Genomic DNA, 25,206 nt, shown 5'->3' on the forward strand with positions numbered 1-25,206 from the left:
TAAGTGTACAGTGTTTATGCTGTGGAGCTCAGCCAATGAAGGGCCGTGCTCCTATAATATTAAAGTGCGTTCATCAGTGCAAAAGACCATTATGACCCACTTTTGACTGATTTTTCATATTCATTAAAGAAGTGCTGTCATCATGGTCACTGGTGAGCGATCCTCTCTCTTTGGTAATTGAATCTGATGTATTTTATTATCAGCTCTACTATGGTGGATATATTGGAGCTGATATTGGTGCTAGTCTCAGTCAGCAGAGAGCCAGATTATATGAGTAGACAAAAGTTGGCTCATTTGGATAAAAAAAGCATATTCCCTTTTTTCAAGGATGAGGAAAGTTTGTGCTGGTGAATGGAACATTTTCATTTCAGAACCCAGTATCAATGTCAAGCTACATCAGGTATAGCATAGTTAAATGTAGAATAGAGTTCACTTAACTCTGCCCCATCAATAAGGTTCAATCCTAATCTCTAATGAACACCTTGTATTAGGATAGTGCAATGTTTTTCCATTTCCCACATCAGCCATTCTGACACTTCCTAGTGAGAAAGACAATTAGCATTCAAGCAAGGCAGTTTTGCACTTTTGCCCATGACCAGTATGAACTGGATTAAGACTGGGTCAAAATAATTTCAAACCAAGACCCTTACAGTTACCAGAGTATTTGAACCCTGGCCTTAGAGGTCAAAGGCTTGCATATAGTTATCTGCACTGACCAGGTCCTCCTCAAAAAAGCATGTTCAATAATATAGTGGCCCCAAACTTCCTCAAGGATTCTGCCAGGGTCTCGTCACAAAGGGGTCCAGCAGAACCTATCAGCTTACAGCACGCTCCTGCCAACTCCATAGAAACATAGAAAATAGGTGCAGGAGTAGGCCATTCGGCCCTTTGAGCCTGCACCACCATTCAATAAGATCATGGCTGATCATTCACCTCAGTACCCCTTTCCAGGAGCTCCCATCGGTCTTGTAAGCGGAGGCTCAGCTCTTACAAGTCTAATGATGGCAAGGGGCGGAGCTGGGGGCGGGACTTACCATGCTGGGAGTTCTCACTATCCAGACAGGAGCCGAAATTAAATATGATATTAAGTGCTACGCTTCTCCATGGTGCCCTGGGGTCGGGTTACACAGATTTCACTTTCTAATCCGTCCCACCCATCAAGGGAGGGCTAATATCAAGGCCTGCAAAGTCCGTGTCACACTTCCGTCTGAAATATATTCAGAAACCAGCAACATACTGGACAAACAGGGAACCTAGCAACCAACAAGCAATATCTTTAAAAAGGTATTACAACCAGAGAAAGAAATGAATCTATCATTGATCTCAGGAAGAGCCAATTCACAGGAATGATACGTTTATATACTGTGACTTAACATAAACAGCACCATAGAGATCTGTTAGTAGTTGTAAATTGCGAAGAGAGAAGCCAAAATTCTCCACAGACATCAGACACAACTGAACACTTCAAACTATCCATCGAATTTGATTCAGTGGAAGCTGGGGTTGTTTACACAGCCGTGGACTGAATTACATTGGGTTGTGAAGAAAATTAAATCTGTAGCCTAGAGATGTAATATTTAACTCCACAACAAAATCACAGCAGATAAATGTACTACATTTCATTACAACTAGTTTAATATAACTGCCTAGTTACTACAAATGAAAATGAACAATAGCCATTTGAATACTTCATGAGCCTGTCTTTGGGAACCATGCTAAGAGTTTGTAATAAAAGGGTTTTTATTAGGGCTCATTGTTATTGAAAGAGTTATAAAGAAAACCTTATATGGTCATGGTATGTCAGAATCCTATATGAAGTCTGCTGTTTTGAAGATTTAAATATTCTGGACCCTGATAGCTTTGATAAATGATGATATAAGGTAAATTAGGTCTTTATAATAACATAATAATACAAATTGACATTAACTAAATGATTTTCTGTGAGTTTGTTTGTGGTCAGGGGTGAAATCCCTCTGTTCTATGCCTCAGGGGTGCGCTAATTGGATGCAAAACTGTTTTCACTGGGGCTGAGTGGGGGGCTGGTGTGTGCTACTGGCTCCTGTTAGTAGCACCCTGTCACCATCGGCGTGTGTGGCGACCCCTCTCCGCCCCACAGTGACCCCTTTCAACCCCGCGGTGACTCCTTTCTGCCCCACAGTGGAAATTGGCCAGCGGGCGATGCCCATGCCAGCCTCACGGGTTGGGAACTGGGCCGCCCTCCACTGCCGGGGTGGAAGTTAAAGGGGCAGTGCACTGCGCCGCACGTCGCCATTTTTGTTCTTCAGTCGACTCACCAGTCGGTCCGTTCTGCTATGTTGTCGCTTGGTCTCAGTGCCGGGCCTCGGCCACGGCACAACGCAGCCCTGGTGGCCTAGTGGAGGCCTTGAATTGGACGTGCAGAGTTCACAGCAGCCCACCGCTTTAATGGAAGGGGAGGTGTGTTGAAACACATCAGCGCTACGTGGAGGAGCTGCGTAGCACTGCCGAACCCGCCTGAGTAGCGCCCCCGAACCCGTTCCAAAGGGAAGTGAAGCGCGCAACATTGCACTCCACTTCCTGTGAGGGGCGGTAACCGCAATTTCGCGGCCGGGATGGGACTTCCGCGTCAGGTGCAGCAAGTCCCGCCTCCCCTCAGTTACTGCCCCCCAAACTGGGCATAACTCAATTTCGTCCCCATATTATTTCATAATGACATGAGTGTTGTCTTTAACACAATGTAGAGGTTATTTATCTTAAGTTGAATTACTGAAAAGCTTAGAACTAATATAAATTACTCAGCAGCTTTGCAGAAAAATGAAGTTTCTTTGCACGAGCAAGACATAGAAAAATCCCTTGAGAAGCTGGCCTGAGCGGGTGGGGTCAGGCCAGAGATTGCACAGGGCACACATGTCAAAAGTATAGGGGAGGGGTATTAAAAATAGTGAATACAATGAAACATCCATACAGAAACAATCACAGCAACTTAAATAAGCTGCAAAAATGTTTTCACCAAATGAACAGAAAAGGCAAAATAGCCGACCAATCAAAGTGCAGGTATGTGAAAAGTTGACAAGTTTGGATTGGACCCAATTCTAAGACTGTAGCACCGACTCTCCAACCTGCATTTTCTCTGAGTGCGACTCCCCTGTCGGGAGGAGCAGGAGCTTGGAGGTTTCCCTTTATGGTGCGCTGTCCAGTACCGACAAGACTGGTAATTGTATCGATAGGTACGTTCACAATATTGCACCTTATTATATTCCAAAGTGTTTTTTCAATGTTAAGGTTAGAATCTGTGAAATGTTGAGTTCTCCATGGCACTTTATCTTTGTTAGCCCATGTTCACAAGCCTTATTCAACAGCATTGTTTTAATTAGCAATCAGCATTTATTTCGGACATGTTTTTGACTTGTTCCTTCTTGCAATATTATCGGCAACGAGTTAATTGTAAAGGTACCACCTGCCTGATTACAATTGTTTCTGCTAAAAAAAATCTAATTTTTTGTCTCTGTATTGTGCCATACCTCATACATCATCACCACTATCCTTTTAAATGTGACTTGCACCTAATTTTCCTCTCTTGTGATCCCTAGACCCATCTGACTCTGCAACTGAGGCTGTGAATAATTATGCAAACTACTTAATACCACAGAATGGAGTGCCCTTTGTGCTTGACATATTGGGCAGGATTTGCACCAGTTCCTAATCATTTAGAACTGACTGAGAGCTGAAGACAAAACAGTTGGCCCCAATATCTATAAGCTATTCAGACTTGTATTTTTTTTTGAGGGATGGTGTTGGAAATAAAATGGTATTTTGCAAGTTTTGATATCAAAACGATCACGATTCATGCTGTAAATTTAAATCTCCATTTTATATTCCAATAGTCCATACCTCTGTATATGAGACTCCATTGGTGGTGAAGGGCTATGTAAAATTCCACCCCATAGGCTAGAGATTTGTCTTTATTTCCTGGGCATTCAGCAATGCCTGGGCAGACTACAGAAAGGAAAATCTCTTTATTAACTTGAGCAAAACCTCACATTGCAAAAAAAAAATCTCACAGTAATATATGATTTGGACTGAAAGAGCCTTGCGTTAAGAGTCGAAAAGTAAAATGGAACTATAACTATAATGTTCCCCAGATCGTAAAATACAAATAATAGCCTTTTAGATGATTTCCATTTGAAGCTTAAGAATTGCTTTTACTTGAGTGAAGTTTAATAAATGGTCATTGTCCTTGTTGGTATTTAAATTACATGGTGGGTAGATTCACTCTTTGTAAGTCATAATGCATTATGGAAAGACAGTCAGTCAACTCTACGTTAAAAACACTCAGGCATTTTGATTATTCCTCAGCTATTTGAGTCTCTTTGTTCCATGTCTTTCTAATGTTACCCTTTTCTATTAGTAATACTTACTTTTGTTATGGTGAATAGCTAACGATTTGATAATAAGCAGTTCATCAACATTATTAAAGAGTTGAGTCCTGCTATTTAGTTCAAAATAAGAACGGTTTAGTCATCCTTTTTATGATTGACACACAACAATTCCTTTAGAGTATGAGGGGTAGACTTTGAGAACTATTGCTCATAGTGCAGAACTTCTACATTAAATGGATAGAAAATTGTGTCAGATACACTGACCGGTGTGTCTGAATTCCCAGGGATGCTAAAATCAATTTAATGATTTCAAAAGGAAATATAAAAATTGTGAATCATAAATCTTTTTGCATACTACTCTTTTAAATTTATTTTTCTTAAATTAATCAATGCTTTGGACAGCAATAACGTCAAGCACTCTTACGGCATGTGCAGCACAGATGTTGAGTACGATCTGCCTTACTCTTCCACAACAGTATACCTTATGCCCAGTTGGCAAATGTTACTCCCTACTATGCCAATCTCAGGTCTATATTCTCTAGAGTTTAGAAGAATGAGAGGTGATCTCATTGAAACTTACAAAATTCTTACAGGGCTTGACAGTGTAGATGCAGGGAGGGTGTTTCCCTTGGCTGGGGAGTCCAAAACCAGTGGTCACAGTCTCAGAATAAGGGGTCAGCCATTTAGGACTGAGATGAGGAGAAATTTCTTCATTCGTGAGTCTTTGGCATTCTCTACCCCAGGGCTGTGGAGGCACATTGAGTATATTCAAGACAGAGATTGATAGAATTTTGGATATGAAGGTAATCAAGAGCTATGGGGAGAGTGCAGGAAAGTGGAGCCAAATGGCACACTCCTGCTCTTATTTCTTATGTTCTTTTCCATTTGAACTTATTTGGCAGCATTATGTCCTTGCTGAGTGAGGTTGCCAAGTTGTGCTGAATTGAGAGCAGTTTTATGCTGTGGACCTGTCTTCACTTACAGTCAGCGAGAGAGGAGGCTTTCATTACATTAGTCCGGGCTGGATTCAAATGGGCATCAAATGGAAAAGCACGTCCAGTCCCCAACATATTGGCAGAGAATTTGCAATGAGAATAATGGTGAGGCTATCAGTGCTCATCGTAATAATGGAGGAAATCTGACAGCAACTTCCAGAGTCTGCACATGCACAGTTAAATGCAGAAATCCAGAACTTGCTGTCAGCGATACCCTACTCCTCCATAGGGCAGACTGTTGCAATCCTCGGTGATAGACACAGCACTGGGATGAATGCAATGGCATGAACCTGCTGCTGTAAATGCCCACTAGTTCTGCACTAAAAATGACTGAAAATGTTAGGGCTGGTGCATTCAGGAGTAACTGAGATTTTAATGGCATGATAAGTGATTATTACTGTGAAACAACTTCTCTGGCTGGCACTGAAAAATTAATTTTACACGTGTGGAGTTGCATTCTCTCAGAAGAAAATGAATGTTGGAGATTTTTTTTTAATTGTTTTTTTTCTATCTTCCTTAATCCTATCTGTATTTCCCAATCTTTATTTCACTTCCTGTACATCATTTAAATTTAATTTATATTTCCTGCTTTATACTTCCTGGTTTGAACTCTGTGGCTCAGTGAAGATTCATCAGTCCGATTGGTTGAAAAGCCTCACTGTTATTTGTCCTGTTGACAGATGCCACAAATCCCCTGTAGAGGGTGCCACACTGGAAAAATGTTGGATTAGAAAAAGTCTCTGCTGACAAGCCCGCAAAAAAGTCTGTGGGCAGCTGTCAGCGAGGTAACCAACGAGCGCTGTTCCTTCACCGCTGAGAGCAAAATCCAGGCCTTTTAATAAAGAAATACCGTCTCTGCTATTTAATTTATTTACTGTTAAATATAGCATCAAAAATCCATTCTTGCAAGAGAGCAGAAAGCATGTTTGGATGCTAAAAGCTGAGAAATGAATTACAACTAAAATGAGCAATAAACATTTTAACAATACTGTTTCCTAATAGACCAGAGAGTTTATCCAGTGAGTAGCTGAGTCATACAGATAAAGAAGATTCCAGGGGGATACCTTTCGGGTTAAGGAGGGAAAAATAAAACCGGATTCTCACCGTTAATCACTATCCAATAATCGCTGCTGCAAATTATTGCGTGTGGACTTTAGGTAAGGATCAAGCGCTCCCTGGGGTTGAGTGGTCTGCCAATACTGACTGACACGGCTCATATTTGTGGAACCATTCCCAGAAAGGAGTCCAATCCTTCAGCAGGAGAGGAGGAAATGTTGTTGAGCAAATTTATTTTCATATATCATCATCATAGGCAGTCCCTTGAGGAAGACTTGATTTCACTCTTAAAAATGAGTCCGTAGGTGGCTAAACAGTCCAATACGAGAACTACAGTCCCTGTCACAGGTGGGATAGATAATCGTTGGGGGTAAGGGTGGGTGGGATAGGTTTGCCGCATGCTCATTCCGCTGCCTGCGCTTGTTTTCTGCATGCTCTCAGCGACGAGACTCGAGGTGCTCAGTGCCCTCCCGGATGCACTTCCTCCACTTAGGGTGGTCTCGGGCCAGGGACTCCCAGGTGTCGGTGGGGATGTTGCACTTTATCAGGGAGGCTTTGAGGATGTGCTTGGAACGTTTCCTCAGCCCACCTTTGGTTCGTTTGCCGTGAAGAAGTTCCGAATAGAACGCTTGCTTTGGGAGTCTCGTGTCTGGCATGCGAACGATGTATAATAAGATGACAAAATGTTGTTTGGAAAACTTATGGGGAATATTTCTAATGATGCTGCAAAGCATTTTAAGTTCCAATATGCTGTCCAGTAACATGACTAATAGGCATAACCATCCTTCTTATCATTGCAGATTATGATAGGCGAAGGTATTCTTTACTGTTGTCTGACTAAAAGAAGAAATGGAGTGGGATCTGAAGCCAACATCAACGCTGGTGGCTGCAACTTCAACTCATTCCTCAGACGAGCTGTCAGATTTGTTGGTGGGTTCAAACACTGCTTGTGACATTTAGATTCATATATCATTGAATACAAAAAGTTAAATATTCAGAAAATCTTTCAGATATTCATGGATTTCTATTTACATTTTTGCTGAAATGAAAATGCTATTATACTTTGATTTAGTCACCGATTGACGTAATTCAGAAAAGGGGCACATAATCTTCACTGTACGAGCAGTATAATATGTTGACATCAGTAGTGGGGAAAATGTTGGAATCAATCATTAAGGATGAAATAGCAGCACATTTGGAAAGCAGTGACAGGATTGAATCAAGTCAGCATGGATTTATGAAAGGGAAATCATGCTTGACAAATCTTCTGGAATATTTTGAAGATGTAACTAGTAGAATGGACAAGGGAGAATCAGTGGATGTGGTGTATTTAAGCTTTTGACAAGATCCCACACAAGGGCATGATGTGCAAAATTAAAGCGCATGGTATTGGGGGTAATGTACTGACGTGGATAGAGAACTGGTTGGCAGACAGGAAGCAGAGAGTCGGGATAAATGGGTCCTTTTCAGAATGGCAGGCAGTGACTAGTGGAGTGCCGCAGGGCTCAGTGCTGGGACCCCAGCTCTTTACAATATATATTAATGATTTAAATAATGGAATTGAGTGTAATATCTCCAAGTTTACAGATGACACGAAACTGGGTGGCAGTGTGAACTGTGAGGAGGACGCTAAGAGGCTGCAGGGTGACTTGGACAGGTTAGGCGAGTGGGCAAATACATGGCAGATGCAATATAATGTTGATAAATATGAGGTTATCCATTTTGGGGCAAAAACACGAAGGTAGAATATTATCTGAATGGTGGCAGATTAGGAAAAGGGGAGGTGTACCGAGACCTGGGTGTCATGGTTCATCAGTCATTGAAAGTTGGCATGCAGGTACAGCAGGCGGTGAAGAAGGCAAATGGTATGTTGGCCTTCATAGCAAAGGGATTTGAGTATAGGAGCAGGGAAGTCTTACTGCATTTGTACAGGGCCTTGGTGAGGCCTCACCTGGAATATTGCGTTCAGTTTTGGTCTCCTAATTTGAGGAAGGACGTTCTTGCTATTGAGGGAGTGCAGCAAAGGTTCACCAGACTGATTCCAGGGATGGCTGGACTGATATATGAGGAGAGACTGGATCAGCTGGGTCTTTATACACTGGAGTTTAGAAGGATGAGAGGGGATCTCATAGAAACATGTAAGATTCTGACGGGACTGGACAGGTTAGATGCAGGAAGAATGTTCCCGATGTTGGGAAAGTCCAGAACCATGGAACACTGTCTTAGGATAAGGGGCAAGCCATTTAGGACTGAGATGAGGAGAAACTTCTTCACTCAGAGAGTTGTTGATGCCAGTTCATTGGATATATTCAAGAGGGAGTTAGATATGGCCCTTATGGCTAAGAGGATCAAGGGGTATGGAGAGAAAGCAGAAAAGGGGTACTAAGGGAAGGATCAGCCATGATCTATTGAATGGCAGTGCAGGCTCGAAGGGCCGAATGGCCTACTCCTGCACCTATTTTCTATGTTTCTATGATTCTATATTTGGGTTTGGCTGTGAATTAGATGCACTATTTTTTCAAACCAATACATAACTGCACAATTTGGTGTCATTAGGAAATGACGGCTATGAATGTAGGCTTCAATGAAAAGATATTTAAATATGATTTGATTGACATTTACTTTTCAAAGGCTATAAAGATTTCCGTTGGCTGGCTGGAGGAATGTGCCAGCTGGCTGCCCAGGAGGCCTGGTCCATTCTGAGGACCATGCCTCATTCACATCGGGCCAGAGGGCTGCAGTCAGAATCCAAGCGCCTTGGGTCAGGCTGGAGGAAGGTAGGTGGGCTGAGGCAGCCCAATTGACGGAGGGTGGGGGTGGGAGCGAGAGGGGCAGCTGGGTTTGTGTGGGCTGCTCGTTGCACTCCTGCTCCTCCCTGCCCCACTAAAATGAAGAACTCACCTTGCGGGTCTTCTTTGGCCCAGTTGCCAGCTGATACTGGTCGGTCCACACGCCACAAAATTTAGCCCAAAAGTGGCATTGGGGTCCTATTGACATCTTTTCTTGTTCCATCCTTTCTTATGCTGGTAAAACTCCAGCTCTGTATCCCAAAGGCAGTTTGTCTTGCAAAAGAACAGAGCCAACTGCCCAAGCTGTCTTTCTACCCATTGAGTTCCATATGGACTGTGTGAAAATTGTCAGAAGTTATAAGCCTGTTGGGAGGTATATTATACATTTCAATCTGATGGGTGTCCCGAGAAGATTTAGGTTTTATCAATGACAGCAGCAGGAAATCTGCTACCAGCCATCAAGTGAAAACTCCAAACTATAAATTATGATTACAGCAACAAATATAAAATAAATCAATTTTAAAATGACTATTTGTTACATTTTATTAGGGATATTATAGCATACAGATTTCTGTTTTTCACCTGCCACCTCCTCGTCGGAGTGTTTGGTGACCATATTGGAAGTGCTTAGTGAAGATGTAGGTAATGCTGTTTCAACATCAACTATAACAAGGCTTCATAGTTAGTCATAGAGTAAATGAAAATATTTGATTTTATTTTCCAATCGCAGTTGGGACTTGGATGCATTTCCTTTTTTAAAATCAATTCTAGATTTTGGAGCCCAATGAGGACATTATAAAAGTTCTTTTTGAAAGTGCAAATTTTGGTATTGAAAAGTTATAATAAATGTAGCAGCAGTATTTCAATGTTACTATTTTTTTCGAGGTCTGTTGTTTAGATTTGCATCCCTATTACAAAAACAGTATAATGTGTCCTGGCACATGGTCTGGGTGTGACATCACCATGATTTGCAGGCATCACCATGTTTTCCGATTGTTTACTTAAATATCACGAGTCAATTTTTGGAAATTTCTTCGGTATACTTGATTACAAACACCATCTGAGCCTCCGAGGAGTATTACAACATTTCATATTGAACAATGCAAAGAGATTGTAAGAAGCACGTGAGCAAACATCAAACACTAAAGATTAATTCATGGTCTAAAACTGATTGAGCATAAGTCAATTCTTTCAGGTTTGTTAGAACACTATAAACATCACAAATCAATTTAAATTTGCTTTTGATAATTTCTGCTAAGGGGAGGCTTGACAAGCATATGAGGGAGAAGGGAATGGGGGTTATGCTGATAGAGTAAGATAAGTAAAGACAGGAGGAGGCTCGAGTGGGGCATAAACGTAATGTAATCCAATGTAATGTAAAGGTATTTATAATATATTTTATGATGTGGAAATTGTGTTCTCCTCCCCTATTAGAGTGTAACTGGTCACTAGGAATACATTATATTGCATAGAACTACTTAGTTACATTACAGTTATATTACAGTCTCATGCTTCTGTCCCTTAGACATAATTTGAACCAGCGCTAAAAGGGAAAAATATCTGCATGTCAATGCAACATATGTAGATTAAGATATGATATAAATAAAAGTAAAACCTGTGCGTAATACAATTTCAGTTCTTTAGTAGAGTTTATATGTACAATTTCAATTATTACTTTTAATAAGAATCATAGAGGCTGCTTATTATTCTATTTGCTGGCTGTGCAAATTATTCAGCAAAAATATATTGGTGGAAACTGTTCTACTTTACACAGTTCATCAGATCCAAAACTCTCAAATTCTCTCCGGGATACTGATTGGACTAATTATGTTCCTTAATGGTACATGTATTTTCTAGCAGCATTGATATTTTTGGCATTAATTCATCACTATTTGGGACGAACAGTCTTGTACCACATGATTCTGAACTAGCAGCTGGAGATAAAAATTGTCATGCTAATTATTTTTGATTTCTCTTGAGTGTTTTAGGAGTTCATGTGTTTGGCCTTTGTGCCACCGCTCTCATCACTGACATTATTCAGCTGTCAACTGGGTACCATGCCCCATATTTTCTTACAGTGTGTAAGCCCAATTATACGTCGTTAAATACCTCCTGTGAAGAAAATCCATATGTTGTGGAGGATATCTGCACAGGACCCGATCCTTCTATCATTAACGCCGGCAGGTTAGACTTTACGTTTCACTTTATATATAAAAAAAGCGCTGCTTATTTATTCTGTGCTCAATTTTAGAATGCATTTGTTTAATACATATTTTCATCACAGCATTTTAGGTAATGGTGCAGACATGCATTTTTCACTTTGTACTTGGTAAAGGCTTAAAGCACTCCCAGATAAATTCATTCTAGGTTCTCTATTATCTTCAAGCCTCATCTCAGAAGAGCATTATTGATGTATTAGGAGAAATTCTCTTTCCTTCGCTTCCAACAGTTGTAACTTGATTAGTCAAATTGAAATCAGGATCTTTTCTATACTGTGGGCACATGTCCACCAGTAACTCAATAGGAACCTCACTTCACTCTGGACTGTATTGAAACCTGAACCACAGGTAAGATGGATGGGCTTTCATAAAAAGCTGTAAACCCCATTAATACTGATTTTTGTTTTTATTCATAATTTATTCATTGTCCCATTCCATGAGAACAAATAAATGTAATTTTCAGGTTAGTCCTGACAAATTACAATTATATATTTTGCACAACTTGCTGGAAACCATCTCATTGGCCATAATATTCGGTTGCAGTATGAGGAAGCACGATGTCTGGATTTAGACTTTACGTTTCACTTTATATATAGGATGTATCCCAAGTTACTTACATAACATAACATTAAATTAAGGGGTTACGGGGAGCGGGCGGGTAAGTGGAGCTGAGTCCACGGCCAGATCAGCCATGATCTTGTTGAATGGCGGAGCAGGCTCGAGGGGCTAGATGGCCTACTCCTGTTCCTAATTCTTATGTTCTTATGTTCTTATAACATATTTGGCAGTCTGATGAGGACAGCTTCTGTTGAACAAACTGTTACCACTTTTTGCTACTGCAGGAATTAATTTGAATAGAGCTTGAAATTTGCCTTCACTCAGGCAGTAAAATTATACCAGTGGCTCTAAATGTCACTAGCAATGTGCCTTTTACATTTGCAACATTATCAGAATCAAAGGAAGACTGACAGTGTTGTTGTCACTGACATTGTACAAATCTTGCTGCAAACAATTTACTTGTAGTTCAAATACTAATTATCAAAATTGGAAAAAAAACATTGACATACTACTCGTCTGATGTGATTAAATCTGAAGTCTGCAGTTGAGTAATGTGCACAATTATACACACCACAACTACTTGAAGTAAATTATGATTTTATTGCAGCAACGTTCTTTCATTTGTAAATCTTAAATGTGAAACTCTAATTGTTCGAACGCAGTCCACCTTCTTGGTCACTAATCAAATATTACTCCTGAAAATTATGATGGAGATTAAATTATAACTGCATTACCAGAGAGGTTTACCGTGTGTAGTGATCAAATTTTGTTTCTATGCAACTCTGCACACCGGATTTATGGAGCTGTGGCCAGACACTGAATGTACTCCCTTCAATTCTTCCTCTGACATTACAAGGCTCCTGCTTTGCTGCAAGTCACTATGGGCAGCTTGTGCTGATCCAGTCAATGGCAGTGTTTGGTCTGCCTGTTGGTAGTGGCTAATCCTATCAATGCTAGTACCTATATCTCTCATCCAATCTGCTGACATTTATCTTCCCATCCAATGACCCAAGACACCAGGAGGAAATCTATTTCCACCATGGAGTGGAGATTATAGGCAGGATTTTGTTCTCCAAGGTGTATTTGGCTTACACTGAGTAGATATTGTTTACCAGGCCTGCCGCACCTATTTGCCCTGAAATGTTAAATATCACCGGCATCGAATCCAGTAATTGTGAGTGAGTTTATCTGATGGGTAGCCCAGCTGACCAGATCAGATAAGTCCCTGATTCTATCCCCAGCCAATGGTGAGTTAGGTGATCTCAGCTGGTGTTCCAGTAGGGAGTGCTACAATTGGTCTCAGTGTCTCTAGGTTAAAAAGAGGAAAATCAACCAATGGACCCAACAGGTTGGCCCAATATCAACCATCTGGAGGCCAGTATCTTTCAACTCACTCAGCATAGTGGCCCACAGAGATATACTGAGTGCCAACTGAGTCAGTGGAGTGGGAAACCCTGGTGTACAGGGTCCACACATCTCTGGCTCAGCACTCCCCATAACGTTTTCCCTCTTCAAGTATTTATCCAATTCCCTTTTGCAAGTTATTATTGAATCTGCTTCCACCACCCTTTCAGGCAGTACATTCCAGACCATAACCTTTGGTTCTTTTGACAATTACCTTAAACCTGGGTCCTCTGGTTACTGACCCTTCTGGCACTGGTCCTTTATGATTCCTTCAAATCTCCTCTCATCATTCTCTGCTCTAAGGAGAACAATCCCAGCTTTTTTAGTCTCACTGGGTAACTGAAGTCCTTCATCCCTGGTAGCATTCCAGTAAATCTTTTCTGCACCCTCTCCAAAGCATTGGCATCTTTCCCAAAGTATGGTGCTCAGCATTGGCCATAATACTCCAGTTGGGGCCTAACCAGTTCTTTTTATAAAGGTTTAGCATAACTTCCTTGCTTTTACACTCTATGCCTCTATTTATAAAGCCAAGGATCCCGTGTGCTTTTTTAACTGCCTTCTCAACTTGTCCTGCCTCTTTCCAAGATTTGTGTACGTACACCTTCAGGTCTCTGTTCCTGCACCCCCTTTAAAATTGTACCATTTAGCTTATATTTCCTCTCCTCATTCTTCCTACCAAAATGTATCACTTCACATTTCTCTGCGTTAAATTTAATCTGCCGTGTGTCTGCCTATTTTACCAATCTGTCTATGTCCTCCTGAACTTTACTATCCTCTTCACTGTTTACTGCATTTATGCATTTTGTGTGATCTGCAGATTTTTAAATTGTGCCCTGTATATCCAAGTCAAGGTCATTAATATATCAAAAAGAGCAGTGGTCCTGAGGAACACCACTATAGTCTGAAAACCAACCGTTCACCACTACTCTCTGCTTTCTGTCTATTAGCCAATTTCATATCCATGCTGCCGCTGCCCCTTTAATCCCAGGAGCTTCAATTTTGCTAACGTCTATTATGTGGCACTTTATCAAATGCCTTTGAAAGTCCATATACACAACATCAACTGTTACTTCATCAAAGAACTCAATCGAATTAGTCAACACAATTTGCCTTTAACAAATCTGTGCTGGCTTTCATTTATTAACCCATACTTTTCCAATTGCCAGTTAATTTTGTCCTGGATTATTGCTTGCAAGTTTTCCCACCACCAACATTAAACTGACTGACCTCTAGTTACTGGGTTTATCGCTCTCCCGTTTTTTTGAACAAAGGTCTGACATTTGCAATCCTTCAGTCCTCTAGCACCACTCCCATATCCAAGAAGGATTGGACGATATTATCATTTCCCTCAGCAACCTAGGATGCATCTACCCGGTCTGGGTGATTTGTCTACTTTGAGTACTGCCAACTTTTTAAGTAGCACTTCTCTATCTATTTTTGTCCTATCCAATAACTGTACTCCTTTCTTTACTGTGATTATTATGAACAATAATTGTCTTGGGACCAATCTCTGGAGAACTTCACTGCTCATAGCTTCCAGATTAAAACTGCGAACATTGTTCATTATCCTTTGCTTCCTATTATCTCACAAAATCATTAGTTAATTTACACAAGCTTTCACTTTAGCTACAAATCTCTTGATGGGTTTCATGAAATGTTATTTGAAAGTCATCGTATAATATCAATCATGTTGCTAGTAATCCATTGATTGTAAAGCACTTGAGGACATCATCAGATACTACATAAAAGAAACTTCTTTATTAACCACTAGTTCTTACACTTCCAATAAATTTACGTGGCATAAGCTATCCTTTGTAAATCTATACTGGTGTGGCTTCCCACGGGTGGATGCCTCCAACCTGAAAAAAATCTACCAGCTTGCCTGGTGGCCCAGGAGGTTTGAGGACTTGCGGACCTGGGCCCCTATGCGAAGGCCTGCATCGAGGCCCACGTAGCCCAGGGATGTAGGCATTTCGCAAGCTTCCCTGGGATCATGTGGGCCGGCACAACCAATCAGAGTAGGGATATTCCCATTCATACTTGTGGTGAGTTCCGTATATACAGAATCACCATAAGTATGAATGGGAATACCTCAAAAAATACACACTTAAAATATATATTTTTTAAAATCACATATTTAAAATTAATCAAAATGGAATGTAATGAATTATTTGAAACAAAAATTACATTTTTTGAAAAATAAATTTACATATTTTAAAGGATCTAAAAATAAACTTATTTCACAGGTTTTTAAATGTTTAAATTATTGAAAAACATGTATTTTTCTGTCCTTTAAAAGTCTTACGCTAATAAAAGCAGGTCTTGCATCTGCTTTTACCAAGCTTAAGAATTTCATGTGCATTTGCTGGGCAGAGCTTTGGCAAATAGCCCAACTCTTTCCGCCCGTGATTGCCCATTTCTGTTAGATTCGTATGATCTGCCAAGACGATTCTTGACAGATCGCAAATTCTGAGTTTAGGCGCATGTGCAGTGCATGCCTAAACCCGAAACTTTTGGCGTATCCTCACCACGTATGCGCCTGTATGGGCCGCGAATTCAGCCCCATTGTTTTGGGTACTCGATAAGTGTCCTTCGCAGCTGCCTGAAAAGAATGCTGGCATCATTTAAATATGTTAATAAGGGTGCTGCGCCTGCATCAGGCCCCTTTTGTGAAATTGGTGTCCATGCGCACCTGAAATGTCACTTCCTTAACCCTCCCAGAAAATCATGGTGGGAACAATGGCAAGCAGCTTTCACAAGCAATATTTAAAGTGATCCTTACCTCAATTAGGCTAAGTCTAGTTAGTCGTTTTCGGCTTCCAGGATGCTTTGGGGCTAAGATTGTGGCTGTGTTGGCAAGTGTTTGTTTGTGAGATACTCATGCATTTGAGTTTGTGGAAGTCCAGAACACTTTCACTGATTTTGCTTATTCTCAATTGCTGAGCATGGGAATGCTACTGGGCTTATCCTTGAGGTTCCCAAACCAGGAGGAAGAGCTGTAGCAAGGAAGGCAGCCAAGGACTCCATGCCCCCCAGCAGCCAAGCCTTCTACCTGATGGTCTGGCTGGAACAGGACTGACGCAGTATGAAAATGTCATGACTGCTGCCGCAAAACCGAGCACAGATCTGCATGATTTGTGGTCACAAACAAGTTGAACATTCAACGAATGGAAGCCCTTCCTGATGTAACACAGTGCTGCCTCCAGATGGGTTGCATGCAGGGCTACGCAGATGCAGTCTATGATGCGCAGCACCTGTGGAAATCCAGCAATGCGGGCAAATCTTAGTGATCATTCCTCCTGCTCAGCAGACTCAGTAGGGAGGGTGATAAATTGTTGGCACCTCGCAAACAGTGCATCTGTCAACGGCCTGATGGCCGTAAGCATGGCAAACTGACTGATGTTACTAACGTCACCTGTTCCAGTTTGGAAGGAGTCAGAGGCATAAAAGCTTAAAGCCACAATGACCTTCACTGCCAGAGGTAGTACAGCGCATATCCTGGCTGGGCTTCTAATCCCACGGCAACAAGTGACATACGTCAGACACTACCTCCCCATTAAAGTGGAACTATCTTGCACACTGCTGCTCTGCGAGTTTGAAGTATGACGATTGATTCCTGAAGTTATGTATGTTGCAAGGCATCCTGTGCCCTTTCCTCCTTCGCCACCTTCTTGCAGCCTCTGCAGGTCTTTTGGTTCCTCCCTTGCTACTGCTGTTCTTCCTCCTGATTTGGCAGCCTCAATGATAGCGTCAGCAGCATCTCCATGTTCAACAATTCTGCTGAAGCCAATCCTGTGTCAGTACCTCTGAAAACCTGCTCTCCAAAAGTATTCAACAGCCAAATATCAGCCAAAACAGACACAGAGAATGGGACCAAAAGCACGCTCGTCGCCTAAAACAAGGAATCAGTGACTTACCTTAATGAAGGCAAGGATGTCTTTAAATAATACTGCTTCCATCTATTCCTGCCATGATTTGCTGGCCGAGCTTAGGAAGTGCCAAATCAGGTGCTGCCAAACATCAATTCCTCAAATGGGTCGTGATTGCGGTGTAGGACTCTTATTAGCATATTTTAATGATGCCTGGGTTTCTTTCAGGCGGCCACCAAGCACGCCGAATGAGCACCCGACCCAATATGTTGCTGGATGCACTTACGGCACACTTTAAGAATGGGACCTCTTCAAGGTAAATTAATTTTCGGGCTCGTTTTGTGCATGAATAATGGGCAAAACGCAATCCAATTACTCCCCAGTTTTTAATATTTTGTTTACAGTAAAGACCTACCTTCCTGAGGGATATAAAGTAAAAATAGATTAGACTTCAAATTATTTTATTAAAACGTGACAGCACAGCATCAATACAGCATCCAACCAACCTTCATCTTGTCTCTAAATCAGTTACAATGACAGATATATTCAGTCTATCACATCAGTTCATGGACATTCTGGACAGGTATGTGACAGCGATGCATTGAATTGCTGCTTTTACCCTGCCCACATCATAATCTACTTTCAAGGGTTGGGATTTATTTTAAAAATTGGCCCATGGTTAGTGATAGGATCAAAATATTAGTGATTGGACTAACAATAAATGCCATCCAATGCATTTTATGCTTTTAATATTAAAGAAAACTAAGGACCAATAGCCTAAACTGCTAGAAAAAAACACCTAGTTTCTTTGATGGTTATCAAATGGATCTAAGCCTTCTTAACTCAGTTCCTGAAGGACTCATAGAATACAAATCACTTGTACTTCATCGTTAATTTGCCCTAATTTGGATAATCCTACTGTGAAGGGGAAAAGAAAAGGAGCTCTAATGTAGGAACTGGAAATGTCAGGCTGGTACAATGGAAGTTGCTCTTCTGTAATTCTGTAATTGAGACATTATAGTTGCCATCTGAAGGGAGCTTTTGACTATATTTAACATGACCAAGGAGTGATGGGTCCAAAAAAGACACATTTCTGTTTACCGTCATTTTCATTCAGCAACAACTTGCAGTTATATCGCACTTTTAATATGGAAACTCACCCCAAGGCCATCACAGAGGCGTGAGGAAAACGAAAGACTGGTAAAAGAGATTGATTTTAAGGAAAGTCATAAAAATAGCAAAGGAGTTAGAGAGGCAAAGGAGTTTCGGGAGGGAATTCCAGAGAAAGGGATCTTCGAAGTTAAGGCACCAATTGTGGAGATTGGAAGAGGGTGATGCACAAGAGGTCAGAGTCACAAGAACAAAAAAATTGCAGAGGAGGTTAGAGAGTTAGGGGGGCTAAGAGTCAGTGTAAGTTAGAAAGAACAACGATGATGGATGACCAGAACTTGATGTGGAATAGAATATGAACAGCAGAGTTTTGGATGAGGTGGAGGCTATGAAGAGTGGAGGATGGGAAGTGGCAAGGAGACTTTTCCTCTCCTTAATGAGCATACAACATAAGAACATAAGAACTAGGAGCAGGATTAGACCACCTGGCCCCTCGAGCCTGCTCCGCCATTTAATAAGATCATATCTGATCATGGACTCAGCTCCACTTCCCAAAACCCTTTATTCCCTTATCGCTCAAAAATCTGTCTATCTTTATCTTAAATATAGAAACATAGAAAATAGGTGCAGGAGTAGGCCATTTAGCCCTTCGAGCCTGCACCACCATTCAATAAGATCACGGCTGATCATTCCCTCAATACCCCTTTCCTGCTTTCTCTCCATATCCTTTGATCCCCTTAGCCGTAAGGGCCATATCTAACTCCCTCTTGAATATATCCAATGAACTCTCTGCGGCAGGGAATTTCACAGGTTAACAACTCTCTGAGAGAAGAAGTTTCTCCTCATCTCGGACCTAAATGGCTTACCCCTTATCCTTAGACTGTGACCCCTGGTTCTGGACTTCCCCAACATCGGGAACATTCTACCTGCATCTAACCTGTCCCGTCCCGTCAGAATTTTGTATGTTTCTATGAAATCCCCTCTCATCCTTCTAAACGCCAATATATAAAGGCCCAGTTGATCCAGTCTCTCCTCATATGTCAGTCCAACCATCCCTGGAATCAGTCTGGTGAACCTTCACTGCACTCCCTCAATAGCAAGAACGTCCTTCCTCAGATTAGGAGACCAAAACTGAACACAATATTCCAAATGAGGCCTCAACAAGGCTCTGTACAACTGCAGTAAGACCTCCCTGCTCCTATACTCAAATCCCCTAGCTATGAAGGCCAACATACCATTTGCCTCCTTCACCGCTTGCTGTACCGGTATGCCAACTTTCAATGACTGATGAACCATGACACCCAGGTCCCGTTGCACCTCCCCTTTTCCTAATCTGCTGCCATTCAGATAATATTCTGTCTTCGTGTTTTTGCCCCCAAAGTGAATAACCTCACATTTATCCACATTATACTGCATCTGTCATTCGTTTGCCCACTCACCTAACCTGTCCAAGTCACCCTGCAGCCTCTTAGCGTCCCTCTCACAGCTCTCACCACCACCCAGTTTAATGTCATCTGCAAATTTTGAGATATTACACTCAATTCCTTCATCCAAATCGTTAATGTATATTGTAAAGAGCTGGGGTCCCAGCACTGAGCCCTGCGGCACTCCACTAGTCACTGTCTGCCATTCTGAAAAGGACCTGTTTATCCCGACTCTCTGCTTCCTGTCTGCCAATCAGTTCTCTATCCACGTCAGTACATTACCCCCAATACCATGTGCTTTGATTTTGCACATCAATCTCTTGTGTGGGACCTTGTCAAAAGCCTTTTGAAAGTCCAAATACACCACATCCACTGGTTCTCCCTTGTCCACTCTACCAGTTACATCCTCAAAAAATTCCAGAAGATTTGTCAAGCATGATTTCCCTTTCATAAATCCATGCTGACATGGACCGATCCTGTCACTGCTTTCCAAATGTGCTGCTATTTCATCCTTAATAATTGATTCCAACATTTTCCCCACTACTGATGTCAGGCTAACCAGTCTATAATTACCGCTTTCTCGCTCCCTCCCTTTTTAAAAAGTGGTGTTACATTAGCTACCCTCCAGTCCATAGGAACTGATCCGGAGTCAATAGACTGTTGGAAAATGATCACCAATGCAGCCACTATTTCTAGGGCCACTTCCTTAAGTACTCTGGGATGCAGACTATCAGGCCCTGGGGATTTATCGGCCTTCAATCCCATCAATTCCCCTAACACAATTTCCCGCCTAATAAGGATATCCTTCAGTTCCTCCTTCTCACTAGTCCCTCGGTCCCCTCGTACTTCCGGAAGGTTATTTGTGTCTTCCTTCGTGAAGGCAGAACCAAAGTATTTGTTCAATTGGTCTGCCATTTCTTTGTTACCCATTATAAATTCACCTGAATCCGACTGCAAGGGACCTACGTTTGTCTTCACTAATCTTTTTCTCTTCACATATCTATAGAAGCTTTTGAAGTCAGTTTATATGTTCCCAGCAAGCTTCTTCTCGGATTCTATTTTCCCCCTCTTATTCATTAAACCCTTTGTCCTCCTCTGCTGAATTCTAAATTTCTCCCAGTCCTCAGGTTTGCTGCATTTTCTGGCCAATTTATATGCCTCTTCCTTGGATTTAACACTATCCTTAATTTCCTATGTTAGCCACGGTTGAGCCACCTTCCCAGTTTTATTTTTACTCCAGACAGGGATGTACAATTGCTGAAGTTCATCCATGTGATCTTTAAAAGTTTGCCATTGCCTATCCACCGTCAACCCTTTAAGTATAATTTGCCAGTCTATTCTAGCCAATTCACGCCTCAAACCATCGAAGTTGCCTTTCCTTAAGTTCAGGACCCTAGTTTCTGAATTAACTGTGTGACTCTCCATCTTAATAAAGAATTCTACCATGTTATGGTCACTCTTCCCCAAGGGGTCTCGCACAACAAGATTGCTATATTCAATGACCCAGCCTCCACAGCTCTCTGGGACAGAGAATTCCATAGATTTACAACCCTCTGAGAGAAGAAATTCATCCTCATCTCAGTTTTAAATGGGCAGCCCCTTATTGTGAGACTATGTCCCCTAGTTTTAGTTTCCCCTGAGTGGAAATATCCTCTCTGCATCCACCTTGTCAAGCCCCCTCATTATCTTATATGTTTCGATAAGATCACATCTCATTCTTCTGAACCCCAATGAGTATAAGTTGAGTAGATTGGGCCTATCTTCATAAGTCAACCCCCTCATCTACTGAATCAACCTAGTGAACCTTCTCTGAACAGCCTCCAATGAAAGTATATCCTTCCTTAAATACGGAGACAAAAACTCAATGCAGTACTCTAGGTGTGTCCTCACCAATACCCCGTACAGTTGTAGCAGGACTTTTATACTCTATCCCCCTTGCAATAAAGGCTAACATTCCATTTGTCTTCCTGATTACTTTTTGTACCTGCGTACTAAGTTTTTGTGTTTCATACACAAGGACCCCCAGGTCCCTCTGTACTGCAGCACTTGGCAATTTTTCTCCATTTAAATTTTAATTTGCTTTTCTATTTTTTCTGCCAAAGTGGATAACCTCACATTTTCCCACATTATACTCCATCTGCCAAATTTTTGCCCACTCACTTAGCCTGCCTGTATCCCTTTGCAGATTTGTTGTGTGCTCTTCACAATTTGCTTTCCCACACAGCTTGTATCATCAGCAAACTTGGCTACATTATACTTAGTCCCTTCATCCAAGTCATTAATATAGATTGTAAATAGTTGAGGACCCAGCACTGATCACTGCGGCACCCCACCTGTTACTGTTTGCCAACTGGAAAATGACCCATTTATCCCGACTCTGTTTTCTGTTAGTTAGCCAATCCTCTATCCATATGTTACCCCCAACCCCGTGAACTTTTATCTTGTGCAGTAACCTTTTATTTGGCACCTTATCAAATGCCTTCTTGAAATCCAAATACACCACATCCACTGGTTCCCCCTTATCCACCCAGCTTGTTACATCCTCAAAGAACTCCAGCAAGTCTGTCAAACATGATTTCCCTTTCATAAAACCATAATGATTCTGCTTGATTGAATTATGCTTTTCCAAATGTCCCACTACTGCTTCCTTAATAATGGACTCCAGCATTTTCCCAACGGCAGATGTTAGGCTAACTGGTCTATAGTTTTCTGCTTTTTCTCTGCTTCTTTTTTCAAATAGGGGCTTTACATTTGCGGTTTTCAAATCCGTTCGGACCGCCCCAGAATCCAGGGAATTTTGGTAGATTACAACCAATGCATCCATTATCTCTGCAGCCACTTCTTTTAAGACCCTAGGATGTTAGCTATCGGGTCCAGGGGATTTGTCCGCCTTTAGTCCCATTGTTTTACTGAGTACTACTTCTTTAGTGATATGATTGTATTAAGTTCCTCCCTTGATTATCCACTATTGGGATGTTTTTAGTTTCTTCTACCATGAAGATCGATACAAAATATTTGTTCAACGTCTCTGCCATTTCCCTGTTCTCTATTATTAATTCCCCCATCTCATCATCCAGGGGACCAACATTTACTTTAGCCATGCTTTTCCTTTTTATTTACCTATAGAAACTCTTACTATCTATTTTTATATTTCGTGCTAGTTTACTTTCATAATCTATCTTCCCTCTCTTTATCATTTTTTTAGTTGTTCTTTGCTTGCTTTTAAACGTTTCCCAATCCTCTGGCCTCCCACTAGTCTGGTCACATTATGTGCCCTTGTTTTCAATTTGATACCATCCCTTATTTCCTCAGTTAGCCACGGATGGTTATCCCTTCTCTTACAGTTTTTCCTTCTCATCGGGATATATTTTTGTTGCGAGTTATTAAATATCTCCTTAAATGAGTGCCACTGTTCATGAACCATCCCATACTTTAATCTATTTTCCCAATCCACTTTAGCAAACTGCCCTGATACCTTTGTAGTCTCCTTTATTTAAGCTTAGGACACTGGTTTGAGATCCAACTTTCTGACCCTCCAACTGAATTTGAAATTCAAGCATGTTATGGTCACTCGTTCCTAGAGGATCTTTTACTGCGAGATCATTTATTAATCCTGTCTCATTACACAGTAGCAGATCTAAGATAGCCTGCTCCCTGGTTGGTTCCGCAATGTATTGTTCAAGGAAACTATCCCGGATACACTCTATGAACTTTTCATCAAGCCTACCCTGGCCAATTTGCTTTATCCAATCAATATGAAGGTTAAAATCGTCCATGGTTATTGCCATTCATCAATACAAAAACATTTGATGAAGTTTGTTGTTGATAAAGGGAATTGTGAGTCTCTATGACTTGCATGGTTGGAAGTCGGGCCCTAAAACTGCAGGGCCAATTCTGCGACCCACCCTCCACACTGGGAGTAAAACGGGAACAGTGACCTGCTCAATTTACATTCTATGTAAAAAAGATTTTCCATTTATAAAACTCTGTCTCTGATCTCACAACTGGTTGTTGTATAATAAGGTAAATGAATGCTTCAGTCATTAAAAACAAGTCAACAGATGCTTTAAAAATCATTTTTAAAAACTCATTCCTGGGATATGGGTGTCACGGGCAAGGACAGAATTTATTGCCCATCCGTAATTGCTCTTGAGAAGATGTTGGTGAGTCTTCTTGAACCATTGCAGTCTGTGCTGTAAAGGTACTCCACAGTACTGTAAGGGAGGAAGTTCCAGGATTTTGACCCAGCAACGATGAAGGAACGGCGATATACTTCCAAGTCTATTGTTCAGGGCACTTAGATAATGATAGCATGATTAGGCAGAGTCAACATGGTTTTATGAAAGGGAAATCGTGTTTGACAAATTTATTAGAGTTTTTTGTGGATGTAAATAGCAGGGTAGATGAAGGGGAACCATTTGGATTTCCAATAGACATTCGATAAGGTTCCACATAAAAGGTAAGGGCTCATGGGATTGGAGGTAATGTATTAGCATGGCTAGAGGATTGGTTAACAGACAGAAAACAGAGAGTAGGGATAAACAGGTCTTTTTCAGGTTGGCAGTCTGTTGTAATTAGTGGGCTGCTGCAAGGATCAGTGCTGGGGCCTCAGCTATTTACAATCTATATAATGACCTAGATGAAGGGACCGAGTGTAATGTATCCAACTTTGCTGATGATACAAAGCTAGGTGGGATAGCAAGTTGTGAGGATAACACAAAGCATCTGCAAAGGAATATAGATAGACTAAGTGAGTGGGCAGTAAGGTGGCAGATGGAATATAATGTGGGGAAATGTGAGACTATTCACTTTGGTAGGAAGAATAAAAAAACAATATTTTTTGAATGGTGAGAAACTTTTAAATGCTGGTGCTCAGAAATTTGGGTGTCCTTGTGCAAGAAACACAGAAAGCTAACATGCAGGTACAGCAAGCAATAAGGAAGGCAAATGACATGTTGTCCTTTATTGCAAGAGGGTTGGAGTATAAGAGTAAGGAAGTCTTACAACAAATGTACAGGGCCTTGGTGAGATCACACCTGGAGTATTGTGCACAGTTTGGGTCTCCTTATCTAAGGAAGGGTATACTTGCTTTTGAGACGGTACAACAGAGGTTCACTAGATAGATTCCTGAGATGAGAGGGCTGTCTTATGATGAGAGATTGTGTAGAATGGGCCTATACTCTCTGGAGTTTAGAAGAATGAGAGGTGATCTCATTGAAACATACAAGATTTTGAAGGTAGATGCTGAGAGGTTGTGTCCCCTGGCTGGAGTGTCTAGGGGGCACAGTCTCAGGATAAGGGGTAGGCCATTTAAGACAGAAATGAGGAGAAATGTCTTTACTCAAAGATTTGTGAATCTTCAGAATTCCCTGTCTCAGAGTGCTGTGGGTGCTGAGTCTCTGAATCTATTCAGCGCTGAGTTAG

At 41.3% G+C, this 25,206-nt stretch overlaps 1 protein-coding gene across 2 annotated transcripts in view; it reads left to right on the plus strand.

The window, feature by feature from the left end:
- LOC139268041 (phospholipid phosphatase-related protein type 4-like) overlaps positions 1 to 25,206 on the plus strand; it is a 79,414-nt gene that overhangs the window by 39,196 nt on the left and 15,012 nt on the right. For both annotated transcript variants that reach the window (XM_070886028.1, XM_070886027.1), the window contains exons 3-4: positions 7,210 to 7,339; positions 11,187 to 11,382. In XM_070886028.1, coding sequence (XP_070742129.1) covers positions 7,210 to 7,339; positions 11,187 to 11,382 — 326 coding nt within the window. The remainder of the gene's footprint in view (positions 1 to 7,209; positions 7,340 to 11,186; positions 11,383 to 25,206) is intronic.

The sequence above is a fragment of the Pristiophorus japonicus genome, chromosome 8, assembly GCF_044704955.1.
Source record: "Pristiophorus japonicus isolate sPriJap1 chromosome 8, sPriJap1.hap1, whole genome shotgun sequence".
Taxonomy (NCBI): Eukaryota; Metazoa; Chordata; class Chondrichthyes; family Pristiophoridae; genus Pristiophorus; species Pristiophorus japonicus.